Source organism: Poecilia formosa, unplaced genomic scaffold, assembly GCF_000485575.1.
Source record: "Poecilia formosa unplaced genomic scaffold, Poecilia_formosa-5.1.2 Scaffold482, whole genome shotgun sequence".
Classification (NCBI taxonomy): Eukaryota; Metazoa; Chordata; class Actinopteri; order Cyprinodontiformes; family Poeciliidae; genus Poecilia; species Poecilia formosa.
Window position 1 is genome coordinate 140,289 of NW_006800421.1, and position 19,327 is coordinate 159,615.

Below are 19,327 nucleotides of genomic sequence, written 5' to 3' on the forward strand. Positions count from 1 at the left end.
GTCCCTTTAAGAAGCTCCTGCCCTTTCTGAAACTCCACCTTCAGGGAGTCATCACAACATGGCTCCACTATTAATCGCTTTGCAACGTTTTTACCAGCGTTTTATTGAGAAGTAGCTCCTGTAAAGAGCTCAGCAGATGCTCAGTTCCACCAGGTGTTTGCTAATTGCTGCTGGCTAGTCTGAAGGAGCTGAGAGGCGGAGGAATGCTCTGTGAGACAGAAGCTCGGAAACTGCAGCCGAATAGTTGCCATGGGAGATTAAAGGAAAGAATGAATGTTTTTGGTGAGGTAATAAAATTATAACATGATGTAAAGCTCAATGGAGTCGATTTTGGTGTTTTTATAAGCAATTTATTTTGAGTGAGAGCAAATGCAGGCAGGATCTGGGACCTTTCTAATTCCTAACGAAAAACACGAATCTTTGGGTGTGACTCCAAAACACATTTTGAAGTCCTGAGAATGAGCTCAGAATCTCAATCATACTCTTGATGGTTGTGTGAAGCGCAGGAAGTCCCCTCTTCCTTCAGCCAGAAGCCCATCTGTCCCTGACTTCATGTTTTCCACAGAGCCTGAAGGAAAAATGGATCGCCCTAACGTACCTCAGACGGACAAACAATGACCTGCTTGTGTTCATATAAAACCTGGATGCTTCTGCTGGGCATATTTCACAGCAACACTTCAGTTAGGAGCCGATCTGTCTTGTTTACTTACCGAAACAGAGCAAGAACTCCAGAGAGTGAAGCTTTTGTCAATCACAAGAAAACAACTCAAAGAACCCAGAAGGAGAAAACTGCTGCCAGAGCAGGAAACTCTCCTCCTCTGCTTCCTTCTTCTCCTGCTCCCACCAATGGGATTTCTGCGTCTTTCCCCATTAAGGCGCTGTGCATAAATAGCAAAGCTCTGCCCCAATTTATAAAATTGCTTTCCCTTTTTAGCCAGGACCCTGAGGAAAGAGAATTAGCCTTGACTCATGGAGTGACGGAAGCTTTCGATCGTTAAGTTGACGCTGGGTCACATGAAAACTAAAAGGACATCAAACAGCTTAAACTTTCCTCTTTGATGAAACGTATAGTTGGAGTAGTTTAGGTTATGCTGCTATAGGCAGGGCTGAAAAGATTAACCGTGATTAATCAGTTATTGAAGTCATTCTCGGCCAATTTAATAATCAATAAATCATCAACTGGAGTACACAAACTCTAAAAAAAAAAAAGCCATTTTCTGAAATAACAACACAGCCAGAGCAGTAATTAAGCCAAAACTGTCCAAAAATAGACACATTTTATATTTAGAATATATTTAAGATGTCTTCTTTTTCTGTATATATTTTTCCTGAGTTTGAAAAGCTGAAAATGTTCGATTATCAATCCAAGTAAAGATATCCCATCATTTTAAGGAAATATTTTCTCCCAACAGCGGCGCTCTTGGTTCCTTCTCGGTGTTGTCCAGGCGACTGCCCTGTAAACACAAACTAAAACAGTGTCTTATAACTCAAAACCATTAGACATGTATCACTGTGAAACCATGCAACCTCTACAATTACGATGCTGACACACACACACCCACAGCAGAGGGCTGGGTGTTCAGTTCTCTATCGATTGCTGTTCCTTCATCTTAAATTGCATTATGACTACACAGTAAACACACCGGCATTAATTAGCGACCAATCAGAGCATGCAGAAAAATGAGTTGACCTCAGTTTTTCTACAAGCAGTTTCTCCAATTAATCGTCTTAAAACATTTCTCCTGCAGCTTTTCTGCGAACACACGATGAGCAACTGGAGGAAGTTCAATGGAAGAAAGCGCCGCGCCGCAGTGAAGCCGTACTTCAATGAAAACCAGCGTGAGTGTGTGTGTGTGTGTGTGTGTGTGAGTCAGGGAATCCTCTGGGGAATTCATTTTCTTCACACTGAGGAGCTTTGGAGGCAGAGAAAGAGGAAAAAATGCTCAGAAATTCACTCGCTTTTACCCAAGATTGTAACAAGCTCTGCAGTGATGTTAGAGTTTCACTCACACACACACACACACACACACGCACGCATATCACAGCAGGGTGTGTTACGCCTGGGTTGCATCAGCAGCATCAGGAGCGGCTCAGTGGTCATGAACAGACTTTTAAATCATCCTGTAGGCTGCACTCATTAGGCGGATCAGTGTGTTGCCCTGCTGCATGGCTTCTTATTTATATAACCTCTCTGTTAAAAACATTTCTAAATTTTCAAGTTATTGCACTTAATATAGCTTAAATTGAGTGCGATTTAAGCTGAGATTTCTGCTCTGTCGCAGCGGTCTGTGTGTTGTTTGGTAGAAATAACATTTGACTTTATAATTTAACGCCTTGAAATTGGGCCTCTGTCTCTTTAAGAAGCTCCTGCTCTTTCTGAAACTCCGCCTCCAGGAAGTCCTCACAACATTCCTATTTATTCATTAAAGTGGCTTTATTATGTGTTTTCCAAGCATATAGTGACATTTTATAACACAATCAAGTAACTATATTACCTTCAGTTGTTAAAAAAATAATATAAAAATATATTAAAAATGACTAAAGAAAATTGACTTCCTAATTTAATACTTTGAAATTAGGTCTCTGTCACTTTAAGAAGCTCCTCTACAGGAAGTCATCGTAACATTGCTCCTCTATTAACCCTTTAGCAACGTTTTAACCAGCGTTTTACTCAGAAGTAGCTCCTGTAATGAGCTCAGCCGATGCTCAGTTCACCAGGTGTTTGCTAATTACTGCTGGCTGATATAGCGGCACTAATATCGGAATTGGCCAATAAATAAAACTTGGGTGATATTAACAAACGATATTTATCTTTATATTGCTGCTATTTGTTTCTGCAGGGGAAGGAGAGAAGGTTGGTCCTGTGGTCTTTGGTCACGTGACAGTACCTCTGTTTCCATTAACCATAGAAAAACGAAATCTGACAATTCGAAAATTAATTCAGAAAAATGTCAATTTTGGAAAAAAGCTTTGGTGCTACTTTGAGGTGGGATTTTTTTCCCACCCTTATCCGAATTAGTTTATTTTGCAAAACAGCACTTTTTTCACATCACACGCTCAACAACCAGATGTTCCTACTGTTGGAAACCACAAACAAGACAACAACAGGAAGTGATAGGATGTTGATGGTGCACCATGTTTTTAATGACTTATCACGTGAACAAACGTACTTATGTGATTTTAATTGCATTTCTTATTTAGTGGAAACACCGCAATTGCAAAATTGTGTGTTGTTTTTTTTTTAATTAGTGGAATATCGATAACTAACAGAACGACGTTTATTTTTAACAGAAACGCAGATAGTGATGCAGCGCTGCATTGTGGGAAGTTTAACTGAAGCAGTGGTGAAGTCAGTGGGGGTGGTCATTTATTTTCAAGGTGTTGAAGGGTAGTAAAATATATATAAAATATATATATAAAATATATACAATATTGGTAAATATCGGTTATCGGCTATAACAGCGAAAGCAATATCGGATATCAATATATCTTTCTTTTTTTCAAAGCCAGAAAAAGCCAGTTGTAATTTAAACTTTGAACTTAAAAAACCTGCATTCTCTTGTGAAAAGCGTCTTCATACAGCAAAATGTAATAAATAATAAAGAATGGTAAATATAAAAATAAGTTTTACTGAACACATTCTACCTTGCTCCGTTTTTCCTTCTCATCCCCTTCATGCTGCATTCTCTGAAGTGTTGTTTTTCTGCATTTTATCCATCCTTTTACAAAGTCCACAGTTTTCTCTGCAGGAAGCAGGCACTGAAAAAGAAGCCCGCAGTGTTTTCACACATAGTTGCTCGGATTATTACAAACCCTGGAGCATCTGCTTTTTTTTCTTCTTTCCTTTTCCTCTCCGCAGTACCATTTATTTATTTTTGATCCCAAAATATCTGGCAGAGGAAATGAGGCTCCGCGTTTAGACCTTTGAGTTTACGCTCTGCGACCATCACATGTCATCTTTGCTCCATTTTCCCTTGAATAGGGATGTTTTCCACATCCGACTGAAGCCACAAGCACTGATGGAAATTAAACTGATGAATTACTAGTTCTTATTTTGATGATCAGACTGACGCCGCAGGTCTGTGCATATTACTGTAATCTCAAATTTTACGTCAGCGGTGCCAAAGTAATGCAGCTATGATGTCTCACAGTTAAGGTGCCTGGATTCACATTTGATCTACTTGGGTCCAACAACATCCATATTGTGGATTCATAGCCTGAAAATGAATGTGTTGTTGAATTTTGGACCTTTATTGTGGAACCAATTCCCTCTTTTTGTAGATGATGAACCCTTCAAGACTCTGGCAACAAACTGATCATAGCGTCAAGTTCATTATCAGTAACACATTTCATGTTTATCTGGGATACTAGTAATTATAGGAGCATATAAAATTTTAGAGAAGCTGTGGACCTTCAATTATTTGAATCACCTTAATCTTGTTTTAGTCAGTGGTGGTAAAATTGTCTTGGTGTGGGGTTCATAAAGTCAGAGGAGGTTTCTAAAGGTCACCTTAAATCTGAAGTTGGTAAAACAACAGACCTGTGGCTCCACATGAGTCACTGAATAATACCCGACTCAGAGTCAAGAGCAAGTTGCACACTTTGCTCTTAATGAGTTAATATGTTAATGGGAGCAATCTGTGTATCCTAGGGCTAACTCAGTCTGACTAACACACACGAAAGCAGGGTGGGGCTCTCACCCGACCGACCCAACCCTGTGGACTTTATGTCAGAGCCGACCAGCTAACGTATTCTGAAGTAAACCCAACATATTATTTTAATTACGTTTTTATTTTAACTATAATTTGAGTAAGCAGTGTAACTTCTCCCGTTTTTAGCTTTTGTTTCACATCTTCCAGCTGCATGTTGTTGCTTGTTGTAAATGCTGGGTGAGTCAAGAGCCAATCATCTGGGACGTGTGACTGATAGGAGCGGAACGGGGCGGAGCTGCGTGCGCTTTGTGAGTGTGCTGCGCTCGTTACAGGCTCAGGAACTTCTGCCCCTTCGTTTCTTTATCTCTTCAGGAGGTCAAGCTGCCTCCTCCTCTAATTAGAGTATAACAAATAGATTAGCATGACTTCATATCGTGCATTCCTGTTTAGTTTTCTCTGTGTTGTACGTATCGTAAACTTATGTCACAGAAGCCCGACCCGAATTTTGGTTTGGCCTCTGGCCACAAATCTAAACTGCAGAAAGTCAAACAAATCTTCTTGTCATCTGTTGTTTTTCTCTATTTTGACACTTTGACACCAGACCAGAATGTTGTAAGTATTAAAGCGTTCCCTCTGCAGCCGTTACGCTAACAGAGCTTTGGAGCTATTACTGGATCTGGGTGAAAGCAAAACAACAACAAAAACCCATTAAAAACTCTGAAAAAACTTTACCTTAAAAGTCTTTAATGTCATTTATGGTGTCTTCGGCACACACCAAGTTCAACATTAAAGGCAACAGAAGCGAAATGCACCAAATCTGGACAGAGAAGTACTGTCGAGAGGACAACCTGAAAGAACAAAAGTCTTCATAGTTCACACAAATAAATATCTGAAGCTGACAGATCAGTGCAGTTCTAAGCTGTCCGGTATTAAAAAGGAGAAATGCCCTAACGCCTGATGACGACTCTACAGGAGATGAAGAGACGGGTTTAACTTTAGAAAACATCATAACCTGCCACCGGATCGCCACCAAAGGTGTCTGTGAATGTTTGAAAGATGAACAAACACCTTTCCAGGCGACTCCAAGTCCTGGTTTAACAGTGCTGCCAGCTTCAATCTCCTGGATACCCAGCAAAAAAATTTGGCAAAAGTACTCAGTTTCTTTACAACATGGGAGCAAAGGGTTTGCACTCATCAGTTCAACAAAATGAGGTCTGGTATGAAATCTCTACAGGGTCAACTTTGGTATACAGGTTTTCCTATCCATGTTTCTGTGGATGGCGTTCCTGCTGGCAGGCTTCCTGGTTCCTGGCTGTCAAAGGCAAGACAGCCAGGAAGTCTTCCTCAAGACTTGTGTTAATCCTCAAAGGTAGTTGTGTCCCGTCGGGGTTCACCGCATCTTTACGAGGGATCACAAATTCACTCCAACGTCCCGTAGGACTTCCCTTCGGCTTTAATCGTCCGTCTGGTCCGGGAGTTCCGGCGCTCCATCGAGTATCGATCCACGTTCACCGCACCTTCGTAGGCGTGAGCACATGCACGCGCGCGAGCGTCTCATCGCGGGTGTCTGCGGCGTGCGCGCGCTCCCCGCGTCACGCCGAGCTGAGGCTGTCGAAGCCGCAGAACTTCCACCGTTTCTCCAAGGTCGCCCCGACGCCGCTCAGCTCCTGTCGGAACATGCTGGGCAGACGCACCATGAGGCGCTCCAGCTCCCCGGCAGACACCTGGCAGAGGGCAGCAGAAGACACGCTGTGAGGACAGAGCCGCTCAACCCAATGTCTAAATGTTAGCATCTGCTGCGTCTCTGGAAATCTAAGTCTCGTTGAGAGAAAATGTTGGTTTTTGAGAAACAAAGCGATGATCTGTTAAAGATTCAGTGCTGAATCATCAATCGAGCTTCTTTTGCTTGTTTCTGTTGCCGTTTAGTTACGACAGTGACAACATCCTCAGAGCCGAGCCGACATTTTACCCACAGTAACCAGATCCTAGATGCAACCAAAACTTGCACAAACCTCACTCCAAATTAAAATTATATCATCGTTTCCACCCTTTTGAAAACTGAAAATTCCTTAAATGTCGTCCAAAAGACAAAATGTTTAACATCATTGGATCAAAACTACTGTGAACTGACCTGCACTATAATCATATCATTCCACAATCAATATTTTAAATGCCTTTTATAACAAGAGAACATTTTTTTTATTATGCTTTTCAACTAGGAAATTTAATGTGTTAATTTCAGTTAACTAATCACATACATTTTAACACGTTTAACATTTCAATAGAAATGTTTACTGACTCTTTCAAAGCGGCGCGACATCGATACCTTTGAGTCCAGCCGCTGAATGTACGACCAGAGATACTCGAGGTTGGCCCCGAACGGATGGACATGGAGGAAGGTGGAGATAATGCCTGTGGAAAGAAAGGAAGAAAACAAAAAAAAAAAACACTGAATGTAACACTAGGGCAACCAGGGAGGGTTCAAAGTGTGGCCCAGGGGCCATTTCTGGTCCTTTGACTGATTTTGTGTGGCCTCCAACTGCAGGCACCCAGCATGCACCTGTCTACCCTCGTCTAATGTTGCTCATCGCCTCTTTTTCTTGTTCTGTGGATGGGCTGTACTGTGTGAAGATGAAGACTTCTTACTTCAAATCGGTGTTAAATTCTTTCTGAAATAATTTGAAAATATTAAGAAAACAAAAAGTATGCAAGTCTTTTCATAGTCAAGCTTTTATAACACGCAGAGACTTTTACTGAAAATCCGACTTTGCTGCACCCAAATCAGCATCGACCCAATTTATTAGACTTGGCTAAACACAGCCAGTGTTTTGAAACACAGCGATCCAAATCTTGTCCTTATGACTGAAAATGAACCCTTTCATGCATTAAGTATGATCCTTTATGTCAGGAGATTTTTTCCCCCAAAGTGTTTTAGATTTTCTTAAAGCATAAAAAATTATTTAAATTTTGTATTTCTCCAAATAAAAAGTTATTTGGAAAATACATCAGCAGTATTGTCCTCTAGGGGTCACTAGATTGTCTGTCTGCCAGAATGGATTTAACAAAACATTTCTTGCACTTGCAGCTGATGGCCAGTAGTTGGCAGTGTATCATATGATGCACTAGTGACCACATCAGTGGTCTGTGTGCATTTCTAAAATAAAAATCCACAAGAAACACAAGTAAATGGTTTTTAGATAGCTGTCCACTGCAGTGACTGATAGGCATGGAAGGGTTAATTTGTTCAAACGGGCCCCAAAAAGAAATCGAAACTACAAGCGTTTCTTAAACACATCAACAATTTTGGCCCATGCGACAAAAGGTTTGGACGCCCCTGCACTGGCGTGGATCACGATTAGTGTTGTAAAACTGTTTCAAAGACAAAATGTACCATCAGGATTTAGCTTAACCAGTAGAGAGAAAAAGTGAGAGAGCAACAGGGAAACAACAGAGAGGGAAGGCTGAGCCAGACTGGATATTAGATGTAAAGTTCCCGGCCAGTCTGCATCGTCATGAAGGGCTGCGCTGTACACAAACGGCGGCGTGGCAACCGTAAAATATGCTGGCCAGAGCAGAACCAGCTCTCAAGTTGATTACCTCTGAGAGGTCCTGCAGAAGAAAGCAGTCATGCAGAGGGAGGGGGGGAAGGGACGAGGAGGACTGGGAGGCTTAGGAAATAGAGTGGCATATCCCTGGAGGATCCTGCAAGCCCAATATTTATTTCCTTGATTTATGTGGCGAGACTCTGGCAATTACAGGCAGTGGCCCTAATTCAATTCCTTCCACCAGACCAGCTCACATGGAGCAACGCCACCGGAGGAGAACTGAAGGGTGAGGGGAGGAGGGGCGGGGCGTTTCGTCTCCTGAAAGCAGAGATTTGTTTCTACGACGTTACAGGAAAGAGAGCAACTACTAGCTGAGGGGAGGATGGACAGGTGGCCGGTTCTGTTGTGTTCCAAATAAATTAGGCTTTCAAATTTGGCCAAGAAAACTATTTCACCAAGAACGGGTGTGTGACAGCAGCTGTGTTTCCACAACAAATTTGTTGATATTCCGCTAATGTCAAAAAAACTATTTCTCAATTGGGGTGTTCCCATTTAATTAGAAATGCGGTTAAAATCGGACGTGGATAAGTTTGTTCACGCGATAAGTCGTTAAAAAACGTCATCCTCCTACACACTTCCTGTCGTCATCTTCTTTGTGGTTTCCCTCAGTAGCAACATCTGGTTGTTCATCATGTGACTTGTGTGCAAAAAAAAAATTCTGTTACAGTTTTGCAAAATACGCTCATTTTGATACAGCCGGGCGGGTTGTGGGGGGGGGGAACTCATCCAAGCACAAATAAGTTTTACTGCAAAATGTGAGTTGACGTGGATAAGTTTGTTCACGCGATAAGTCGTTAAAAAACGTCATCCTCCTACACACTTCCTGTCGTCATCTTCTTTGTGGTTTCCCTCAGTAGCAACATCTGGTTGTTCATCATGTGACTTGTGTGCAAAAAAAAAATTCTGTTACAGTTTTGCAAAATACGCTCATTTTGATACAGCCGGGCGGGTTGTGGGGGGGGGGAACTCATCCAAGCACAAATAAGTTTTACTGCAAAATGTGAGTTGGCGTGTTGCCATTAAACTAATTTATTTTTATAATTCCAATTTGCGCAATTATATGCTCGATGGAAATGGAGCAAGTGTTTGCAACGTGGAAAATAACTGCAAAACCGTAAACTACAGATGTGGCATGTAGCAGTTAGCTAATAGAAACACGATTTAATGTCATGCTAAGCCATGCTGACGCTCTGTCTGCACTGAGGAAGATTCGCTTCACCTTAGGATACCAAACACTCCGAGTATGTCCAACCACTGGTAGCCTAACATGTCTTCTGATGAATTCTTTGACCAGTTGTGGGTATCAGATTGTCCATAATTTTTAGAAATTAGTTTTTAGGTTGGTAATGAAGGGCTTTTGGTTAAAAAAAAAAAATCAATTTTGATCAATTTGTAAAAGCTAAAAAGGGTAAAGCACCTTTGCTTTAGGTGGTAAATACATTTTATAGGAGCTGAATACTGGGAAAGGACAGCGTGACTCTTAATGTGTTGCTGTGTGTTTACCCTGGAACCATAAAGTGAAAGGCACAGCGCCAGGGCAGCCATAAGGCCTCAGAAAACTGTGCTTAAAACATTCACACAAAGTCCTGTGTTTCGAATGTTTACATTAAAATCATGCAGCTTATGTTCTGTATTTTCCATCCTCCTCCTCTGCTCACAGGCAGGGCAGCCTTGGACGAAGACAGAGAGCTGGGCCTCCTCTTTTCTCATATCTGTATTATTTTTTTTCTTTGCCGCTAAGAGAGATAAATGTGCTGGTGCTGTTTCTCTTCGCCGCTTATTTTTTATTTGTTTTTGCTGTGGACACAGCAGCCCAAATACACATCTCTCCGTTCCATTTAATAGCAGCCACACAGCTTGTGGAGCACGGGGGCTTTTAAATGAATAAATAAAACAGAAACAAATCCGGTGCAGATAGCTAACGTGTCTGTGTGCTAACGGCTGCTGGTGGAGTTCAGGTGGGATGGTTCAGACACCTCCCATCTTTTATGTTTTAGGTGCTGCTGTGTTGTAAACACGGTTATATGGCTGATGTCTCCATATGATGCGGTTCAGCCAACATTCTTTACCGTTCTGGTACGTGTGTACGATCCATCTGGAGCAACAATCGGCCTCCCGACACACTGTCTGCTCTTTAAAGTCAAGCCAGCAGATAGGGTAAAAAAAAAAAGTTGTGTAAACCCGAACACGCAGGTTTGAAGTGTTTGGTCTTCAGCCTCTAGTCTCTAGTTGCCTTTCCACTGACCGTACAGTTGCTTAAATTGGAATTACGACAATAGATTTGCATAATGGAAACATGCCGATTTCGAAAAAACGTTCAATGAAACACGTTTTTGCTACACTGAGGTAGTTTTTCAGCCACACTGAAATTAGTGTATTTTGCAAAAGTACAATGGAAGCAGTTTTTTTGCATCACATGAGTCACGTGATCAACAACCAGACGTTGCCGCTGGCAGAAAAGACGAAGAAGACGACGACAGGAAGTGGTAGGAGGAGGATGTTTTTCAACCACTCGTCACAAAAAAAAAATTATTCACATGTGATTTTAATTGTGATTCTAATCTAATGGAAACATCATAATTGCTTAATTGTTTTTTTTATGTTAACATAATATTGACAGAAGTTTTGTTCACATTTGTAATGGAAACAGAGCAACAGAAACACTAAGAGTCACTTCTGGAGCAGCTCTCCGAAGAAAAATGGACCTGGACTTGTTATTTCTACCAAATTTAGTTTAAATTTAATTATTCCACAGGACACCATATGAACACATAATAGCATAGGTTTAATTTTCTTTCTTAATTTTTGTGATGCTACAACCACAAACTGTTGACCATGCCCCCAAACACAAAGCATCTCTGCTCAGTTTTCTTTTTCTGCTGAAGCATTTAACTTTTTTTTCCGCAGAACAGCCCCATATTTAGCTCAATCGCTAACTAGCTTCTGAAGGAAAGCCGCACGTTAGCTCCAGCGGTAAAGGCTGAAACGGCTTCCACAGTCGCTTCAACACATTTTAGGGAATATTTGGTGTTTGAACTATTAAAATATGCAGTTATAAGTGTTTTTAGAAGTATCTCAGGTATTCTCATACTTCAACTATTTGTGGGTGGTGGTGGTCCCTAAATACTCACGAATACCTTGGGTTTACTATACTTTGTATTTTCAGAAAATATACCCCCAAAGATGCTGTTTCTTACGTTTTTGCCAGTAAATTGACAAAACGTTGACAATTAGCATTCAGCTTTCTTGAACTACATCGCGGCTCCCCGGCTAAGCTAATGCTAACTGGTTTACCTAGTAGCAGAGCCTCTTTCTCCGAAGCGACTCCTCCTCTCATGAACTCACTCCTCCTGTCTCTGCTGAGGTACAGCGAGGGAACACACCCATTCACGCTCTGTGAAAACACACACACAGGCTTCACACAACTCATGGAGAAGGTTCTTTCTGAAAACTCATGCAAAGCCATGAAATATGTCAAGATATTAAAGAGGGTGAGTCGGCAGTCCATCAGGATTCCTGCATTCGTTTCAAACATGGAGGACCAGAAGTTTTACATTAGCTGTTTTTATTGAAGACAATTTCTGCAATGCAAATTGACATTAGCAAATTTTACATGCAATATTTATTGCAGAAACGCTAACAGCTAACTGTTGATCAGAATAATTTATATATATATTTTTGGTTTTACCTTTTCATGAAGCTCTCCATTGATTCCCTCCACAGATTCACCTTTACCACTCAACAGCTGCCGAGACACAAAAGAGAAAACAGAAATTTAATTGGAGAAAAAAGAAAATACAACAGCGAGAGATAATTATTTGCTATTTCTGCCGCTAAAATATGAGTCATAAAATGCCAACAGCTCGACATATGATGGCTGCAACAAAAATAAAGGCTGACAAGTTTATTAGAAATATAATTCAACAATGTTTTAAAGCAACAGAATACCAAAAATCCCCCTTAATATATGACATCCTCATTTAATAAATCATTTTTATATTTACTCTGGTTATCTTTAACTGTCCTAAAAATAAGTTTGGTGATCTGAAACATGTAACATGGCAAATAGTTTTTCTATATGGTTGAACCTACATGGGAATATAAATAGTTTCCCTAAATCATTTTGAAATAGTCTTCATTCCCTCCAGCTTATGGTCATCGTCTGTTTCCTCAAGCTAACAGCTGCTACGACTCTGCCCAGGCAGCTGTCCGTCAGCGGAGCGGGACGATGTTCCCATTACAGCAGCATAGCAGAGGCAAGAGCTGCTTTCACTCAACAGCTTGTATGCAAAGCAAAGCCACGCTGCTCACATTCAGATTTACGCTGAACCAAAGACGAAACACGATGACGTTCTTCCAATCAACTCGTAAAAGAAACGTCTTTATAGTGAGTTTATGGACAAAGGCCTCCATATCTGGAGCTTTTTTTTTTCTTTTACAATATTCCCTTTTTATGTCAGCTGTGGACTCCTCTACATGTGAGGTTTTTTTGTTTGTTTTTTTAGTTTTAAAACAATAATCAGTTTTAATGTTTTATTCAACGGCATTAGTGAAGTGAGACAGCAGCTGCAGTCCAAGAAAAAACTCAAATCAATCTGCATTAACACAGAATCAACGGACGAAGAGAAACACAACGCTGGTTCAGCTCTACACGCTAAGGCAGGGGAAAATAATTGACATTTCGATGTAATCAGTCCTAAAATGAGTTTTTTTTTTGAGAAATCAATATGAGAAACAAAACAGTTTTACTAACCAGCCTTTAGCCCACACATGCTTTATCTAAGGTGATAGCAATCACCTTTCAGCAGGAACATGCAGAAAGAGTCCCTCATTAGAATTGACTGTTGTTGCCATAGCAGCGCTCGTGTCCTTCCAACATCCTTCATCTCCTCGATACTTTAAATCCATCGTTCTCCCTCTCTCAATCTGTCCGTGTATGTTTTATGTTGCCATGTTTCATCTGAGAAACTCGGTAACAAGGAGGATGAAAAAGAGTGAGGAAACTGCAGCTGATGCCACAAATGGCGCAAAGTTTTATCAGACTCTTGCTGTTCAGTTTGTGTTGTTGGGCTGGATGCCGTCTTTGTCATTTCAAAAGGACTGAGACTCGAAAAAAGGCGAAAAAAATGATTCCATCTTATCTTTGTGATGATAGATGATGGCATAGTTGCTTCCATGGTTTCGAAGTAATGCAGTATTTACACCAAAATGTTTAAAAATTCATATAGTTGCTTTTACTTAAAGTCGAAAAGCAACAATATTTCCTGGTTCTGCTAAAATTAAAGATTTAGAATATTATACTTAAAATAATACAGATTGATGTTTATATATAAACTTAAAAAACAATATATAGAAGTAATATTCAATATAATTAGCAAAATTTCCTCAAGCTATGCTAAGTAGCTAAGTTAAATAGCCAAGCTAATTATCTCATATCAAGCTAAGCTAAGTAGCTTAGCCTAAAATAAGCTAAGTAGCTTGATATAGGTTAAGTATCAAGCTAAGCTAAGTAGCTTGACATAGGTTAAGTATCAAGCTAAGCTAAGTAGCTTGTATCAAGCTAAGTATCAAGCTAAGTAGCTTAGCTAAGTAGTTCATTTCAAGCGAAGCTAAGTAGCTCATTTTGATGTGAGAAACCCCTTCAGCCCTACAGGTAATTGTTAGAACAATAAAATATTTTAATCTTAACTTGCATGAGCTGAACTTAAGAGTGAGAAGGTAAACTAAAACACATTGCAGACTTTTATAGAAAAATAAAAAAAGTATTCTGAGTGAAAAGTGAAAAAGATTATTTCTATGTTCAATTCCTGATTGGATCTATTTGGATCCACTGTTCTTCCCTAAATTCCTCTCTGTGTGTCTATTATGCATCATGTTTGATGGCTCTGGAGGCCGCAGCTGTCTGGGTGATCTATGTTTTCCAGTGACATTGAGCACACACCTTCTCTCTGAGGGTCAGCACCTCCAGCTCCAGGTAGTGATGCTCCTCTCTCGCCTGCTCCAGCTCCGTCTCTTTACTCGACAGCTTCTCCTGTAGGCTCAGGAGTTCCTGAAAGAAAAAAACCAAGACACGCGCTTAGCGTCAAGAAAGGATTCAAGTTTAAAACTGTCTAAAAACATTGAATGCTACCAAAGCCCTGAGGAGTGTGGGGGGAAAAAAGCTTTTTGAAAGATCTATTTTCTAAATCTGACTGATTTTTTTTATTTATTTTCTCACGGTAAATATACAAAAGCAGAGTAGAGTCAAATATTCATTATATATTTTTTCTATCAGTGTTTTCCCCCCTGTTTTAGAAATGTGACCAAATTTATGTATATATATTTTTTTTGCTTTACTTTCAGGAAGGGATGAGGGAAGTTGACTAGAAGGTATGAAGAGAAAATCCAGACCTCAATTAAAAATCTATATCAAGATTTAGACGCTCTGTCTAATCTGACTGAGGTTGAACGAGTTTGAAAACAAATATTTCCAAAAACTGCAAAGCTGTTGGAGGTACAGAGCAAAAACCTACATTTATTTGCCATAAAAAAAGCATGTTCCTCCACTTCAAAATAATGCATAATTTGTCACATTTAAGTGTGAAAAACGTGAAAAGTTTATGAAGTACGAGTTCTTTCTCAAGGCGCTGCATAAAAGCGACGGCACAGAAAACTGTATTTAACAAATCTCCTAATTTGTTCGCTGCAGCTCGCCGTCTGGGAAGTAAAACAGCAGCAGGTGACAAACAAGACGTGACAGCAGGGTGTGTGTGTGTGTGTGTGTGTGTGTGTGTGTGTGTGTGTGTGTGTGTGTGTGTGTGTGTGTGGTCGTCCCTTCAGCCCTGTCACTTCAGATTGAGACGGACAGGAAGTCGAGTCGGATCAGGCGGGCCAAACGAGTGATGTGAACTAACAAAGCTTTCCGAGCTGCGGATTCAAAGGAGAGGGGGATTATGGGAGAAACCAGAATTTGTGTCTGTTTGTGTGTGTAAATTTAGCCGCCTGTTGATATGACTTTTTAAACAACTTAACATCAGGTTAAGGATGAATCGGTTCGACTGGGGAGCAAAACTGCAACACTTGTTACACTTTCAGCTGCTGAACTGAAAATCCTGTTCTCATTCAAAGTGAAGGAGGCCAGATGGGACTGAATGTTATCCTGCTACAGATGTGAACACCGATTCCAAATAAATCCAAGACGGCAGCCCTTACCTGCTGCATGTTGTGCATGCTCTGCTGCAGCAGCTGGATCTGAGCCTCGGCGCTGTGAGCGTGTGTGTGTGGCAGTGTGTGCGCGTGGTCGTCGTCCGGCCGCCCGGCTCTGCTCTGCTCCTTCTTCAGCAGCTCCACTTCGTTCCGGTAGGCGTCCAGCTGCCAGCGCAGCGAGTCGTTCTCCTCCCTCAGGGAGGCCTGGGTCTGATCACACACACCTGCAGGAGGCAACGCGACGTCACTTAGGAAGGTTCCTATTTTTGCAATTGGGAATATTTTTTTAAAGGGGCAGTATTGTTTTTTGTTTAGATTTATGTCATGTTGTGATGTTATTCCCTCGTCAAAAACAGACCTGGAGCGTTGCCTTGATTCTTTCAAGCATGTTTGAGAAATTCTTTAATCTCCACGGCAACCATTCAGCTGTAGAAACACCTGTGTGGACCGAGCTCTGGCTTTGAGGCAACAGCTCAGTTTCAAGTTTTCTACCTTCTGAACACCATTCCCCTACAAAAAGCTCAAAAATGGCTCCTTCAGACAAGCCAGCAGCAATTAGCTGGTGGAGCTGTGTATCTGCTGAGCTCATTACAGGAGCTACTTCTCTGTTAAACACTGGTAAAAACATTGTTAAAGGGTTAACAGAGGAGCCATGTTGTGATGACTTCCTGAAGGCGGAGTTTCAGAAAGAGCAGACGCTTCTTAAAGAGACAGAGGCCCAAATTCAAGACATCAAATTTCTTTAATGTTAAATTTGATATGTAGAATATTTTTTAACAACTTAAGGTAACATAGTAACTTGATTGTGCTATAGCATTATATGTGTGTAAAACACATAATACTGCCCCTTTAATGACATAACGGTTCATCAAACCATTTTCTTCTGTGCGCATCCTCTTGTTGGGAATATCATCCGAATCGTCATCTGACATCTCCATCTCTTCTTCTCGTCTGATGCCCATGATCTCCTCGCTGTGAGCATTTCTCAGCTCCTGAAACATCACAGCATACACACATACACACACACATACATATATACACAGCTTACATGGCGGGCACTTTACAAAACTAAATAACTTGGTTGTGGCAATGTTACAATTCAGATTTCCAGGAACAAAGAGTTTGTGGACTTTAATCAGTCATGCACATGCCTGTGTGAGGTTCAAGTGGAGAGCAGAGAAGTGAAAACATGAGACCCCCACCTGGCCGGTGACTTATCAGCTCTTCAAAAGTCGCCTGTTTTAACCTGACTTCTCACAGGAAACAAAAGCTTTTTTCTACAGATGAAGAGTGAAACCTCTGTCTTTTCACATGTCTTTACATCATTAAGCAGTGCATAATTTTGCATAAAAAAAAGAAAATCTGAAAATGTGGCACTTAAAAAAAGTATCCTATCTTTAACTACAATTCATTGCAACCAGCCGCCTTTAAAAGTCACCTAGTTAGGAGTTCGATATTCAGTTTAATCTCAGCATAATTTCAGCTGCACATCACTCTGAACACAACATCTGGATATAAAAAAACAAACAAGGCCATGGCACCATCATGCTGTGGGCAAGGACGAGGTATTTTTTTTTAAATTTTTCTTGCAGTGACAGAGAAGCTGGTTGGAGTTGATGTGAAAATGGATGTTGCTGTGGTCCTCACCATGACGACAGACGTTATAAAATCCCACCAGTGTCGTCAGTCTTGGTATTAGTTGCTTGAAATCAATGTGATAAAGTTCAGTGCCTGTACAAAACCCAATGAAGGAGAATCTTTCATATCTGAACTGTTTCCAGGTCAGAGTCCATGAATTAAACACCAAACTAAACATTTTCAGCTGTTCACTCTGAGGTATTATTTCAACCTGCGAGCCGATTGTTTCTAAATTCTTAAAGTACTTAAAATAACTCATCTTGTTTCACTTTACATTTTAGTTTTTTGTTGTTTTACAGCATTCTTGCGTTGCAGTATGCTGCAGCTCAAAGAAAGCTCCACCTTTCTGCACGACTTAACTCCAACACAGTGTAGGACTGATCTGTTGATTATTTTTTTAACTGGTTAATAAATAAACTGCAGCTCAGAGGAGGAGCTTTGTCCTCGAAGGCGGAGCTAGGTCCAACCAGCCGTTTTGCACAGCTGAATGGTTGCCATGGAGATTAAAGCATTTCTCAAACATGCATGAAAGAATCAAGGCAACACTCCAGAAATGTTTTTGATGTGGGAATAACATCAACACATAATTTAAAGCCAGAAAGGGTTGATTTTCTACAATACTGTCCCTTTAACAGGAGATTTTCTTTCACAGAATTTCAACCAAGTGAAGCTAAAACTGCCACTTGAGGAGATTTGGGTCTAACATTTTTACAGGCAAATGGTCTTTTTAACTCAGATGCAAAATGTTTTTATTCTTTGAACAGTTTTGGCTTAATTACTGCTCCGGCTGTTGTTGCTCTGTCAGCAAATGGCCTTTCTTTGAGTCCATACAGTCCAGCGAACGATTAATCACTTACTAAATTAGTTGGTGATCATTTTAATAATCAACTCATCCCAATTAATAGTTTGAGCCCTTATCCCCACCGCAGCATGAAGCCACCACCGTGCCCAGCCCAGGCAGCGACATCCATCTGAACCCAGAGGCAGCTCTCAAGTGCCGACTGCGCTGAAACCGTCCCCTCTCCCCCCGTTACACGCCGACTCCTCATGTTCATGCTCGTTATCTTGATTTAATTCTGGATGAATAATTGATCAGAGACCTAATCCTGGAAATCACTGTTGCCATGGCAGCGGCTCACACTTTCCAAGAGACGTCAGATGCTTCACAGTTCCCCAGCTGGTAGGAGGAGAGGCCCGGGATCACAGGCAGCTACCTTTCTGTCTGTGTGTGTCTGTCTGTCTGCGAGAGGGAAAACATCCGGTAAAACAACAACGGGGGCCGCCGACTCTGACAGATCAGACGGGGGCCCCTGTCTGTCAGCGCTCTCCCCGGGGGACTCGCGGGTGACAGCGGAGAAGAAAGCGGCGGGCCTGCGGGGTTTTGGGAGGAGAGAACAGAAAGAAGGCGTACCAACCTCACACTGCTTGCGCCAAATGTCTATGTTCTTGCGCTGCGCTTTTGAGAAATGGTCCCATGCCTTTTGCCTGGTGGCGGCCGTGAAAATGGCGGTGATCTGCTCGACTTCGAGGTGAACAGGGAAGAGGAACGGGGGGAGGAGGAGGAGGAGGGAGTCAAGACAAAATAAGCCGTTTATGTAGCACTGCAGCTCTGACTAGAGGCTCCTGCACCCAAACAGAGGAGAGACCGTGAACACACACTCACCATGCTGGACCTGGGTTTAGCCCTTCCTCACAATCTGTGGTTCATTTCAAGTCAATTAGCAGAGAAACAATGACAGCTGCTCTCCAAAGCGGGGCTGTGTTGTGTACTTATGAGTGGTCAGTATGCTACTTGTTTACAGGAGTCTGAGTGACCAGAACAAAGGCCAATAAAGTTATGCAAATTCTGAACCATGATCTCTGTGGCTGCGTTTCTCTTACAAGTGTATTCAAAATTTTGATGATTTTACTGCTAAAGTCGTAAAAACACAATTTTGCATTTATAGTTTTTCCATTAAAATAGAAAATGCAATTAAAATCATACGTGAATAATGTAATAAGTCATTAAACACCAAAAGAATCATCCTCCTACCACTTCCTGTCATCTTCTTTGTCATTTCCACCAGTAGTAACATCCACTTGTTGTTACTACTTGTTGATCAAGTGACTCACGAAAGACGAAAAAAGTGTTTCCGTGTCATTTTTTACAAAATACATTAATTTCAATATGGCCGAAAAATCCCCGTCATTCTAGCGCAAAAGCCTTTTATCAAAAAACACATTTTGTTTGTTTGTTGTTGTTTTTTC

The 19,327-nt window shown here is 41.1% G+C and overlaps 1 protein-coding gene across 3 annotated transcripts in view; it reads right to left on the bottom strand.

Annotated features, from left to right (window-relative positions):
• Nucleotides 1-3,838: 3,838 nt before the first annotated feature.
• Nucleotides 3,839-19,327, bottom strand: part of enox1 (ecto-NOX disulfide-thiol exchanger 1) — an 87,318-nt gene continuing 71,829 nt past the window's right edge. For all 3 annotated transcript variants that reach the window (XM_016664387.1, XM_007578523.2, XM_007578522.2), the window contains exons 8-15: nt 18,496-18,602; nt 16,317-16,434; nt 15,449-15,666; nt 14,199-14,306; nt 11,946-12,002; nt 11,552-11,651; nt 6,979-7,064; nt 3,839-6,376 (exon numbers count right to left, since the gene is read on the bottom strand). In XM_016664387.1, coding sequence (XP_016519873.1) covers nt 6,245-6,376; nt 6,979-7,064; nt 11,552-11,651; nt 11,946-12,002; nt 14,199-14,306; nt 15,449-15,666; nt 16,317-16,434; nt 18,496-18,602 — 926 coding nt within the window. In that variant the 3' untranslated portion in view covers nt 3,839-6,244. The remainder of the gene's footprint in view (nt 6,377-6,978; nt 7,065-11,551; nt 11,652-11,945; nt 12,003-14,198; nt 14,307-15,448; nt 15,667-16,316; nt 16,435-18,495; nt 18,603-19,327) is intronic.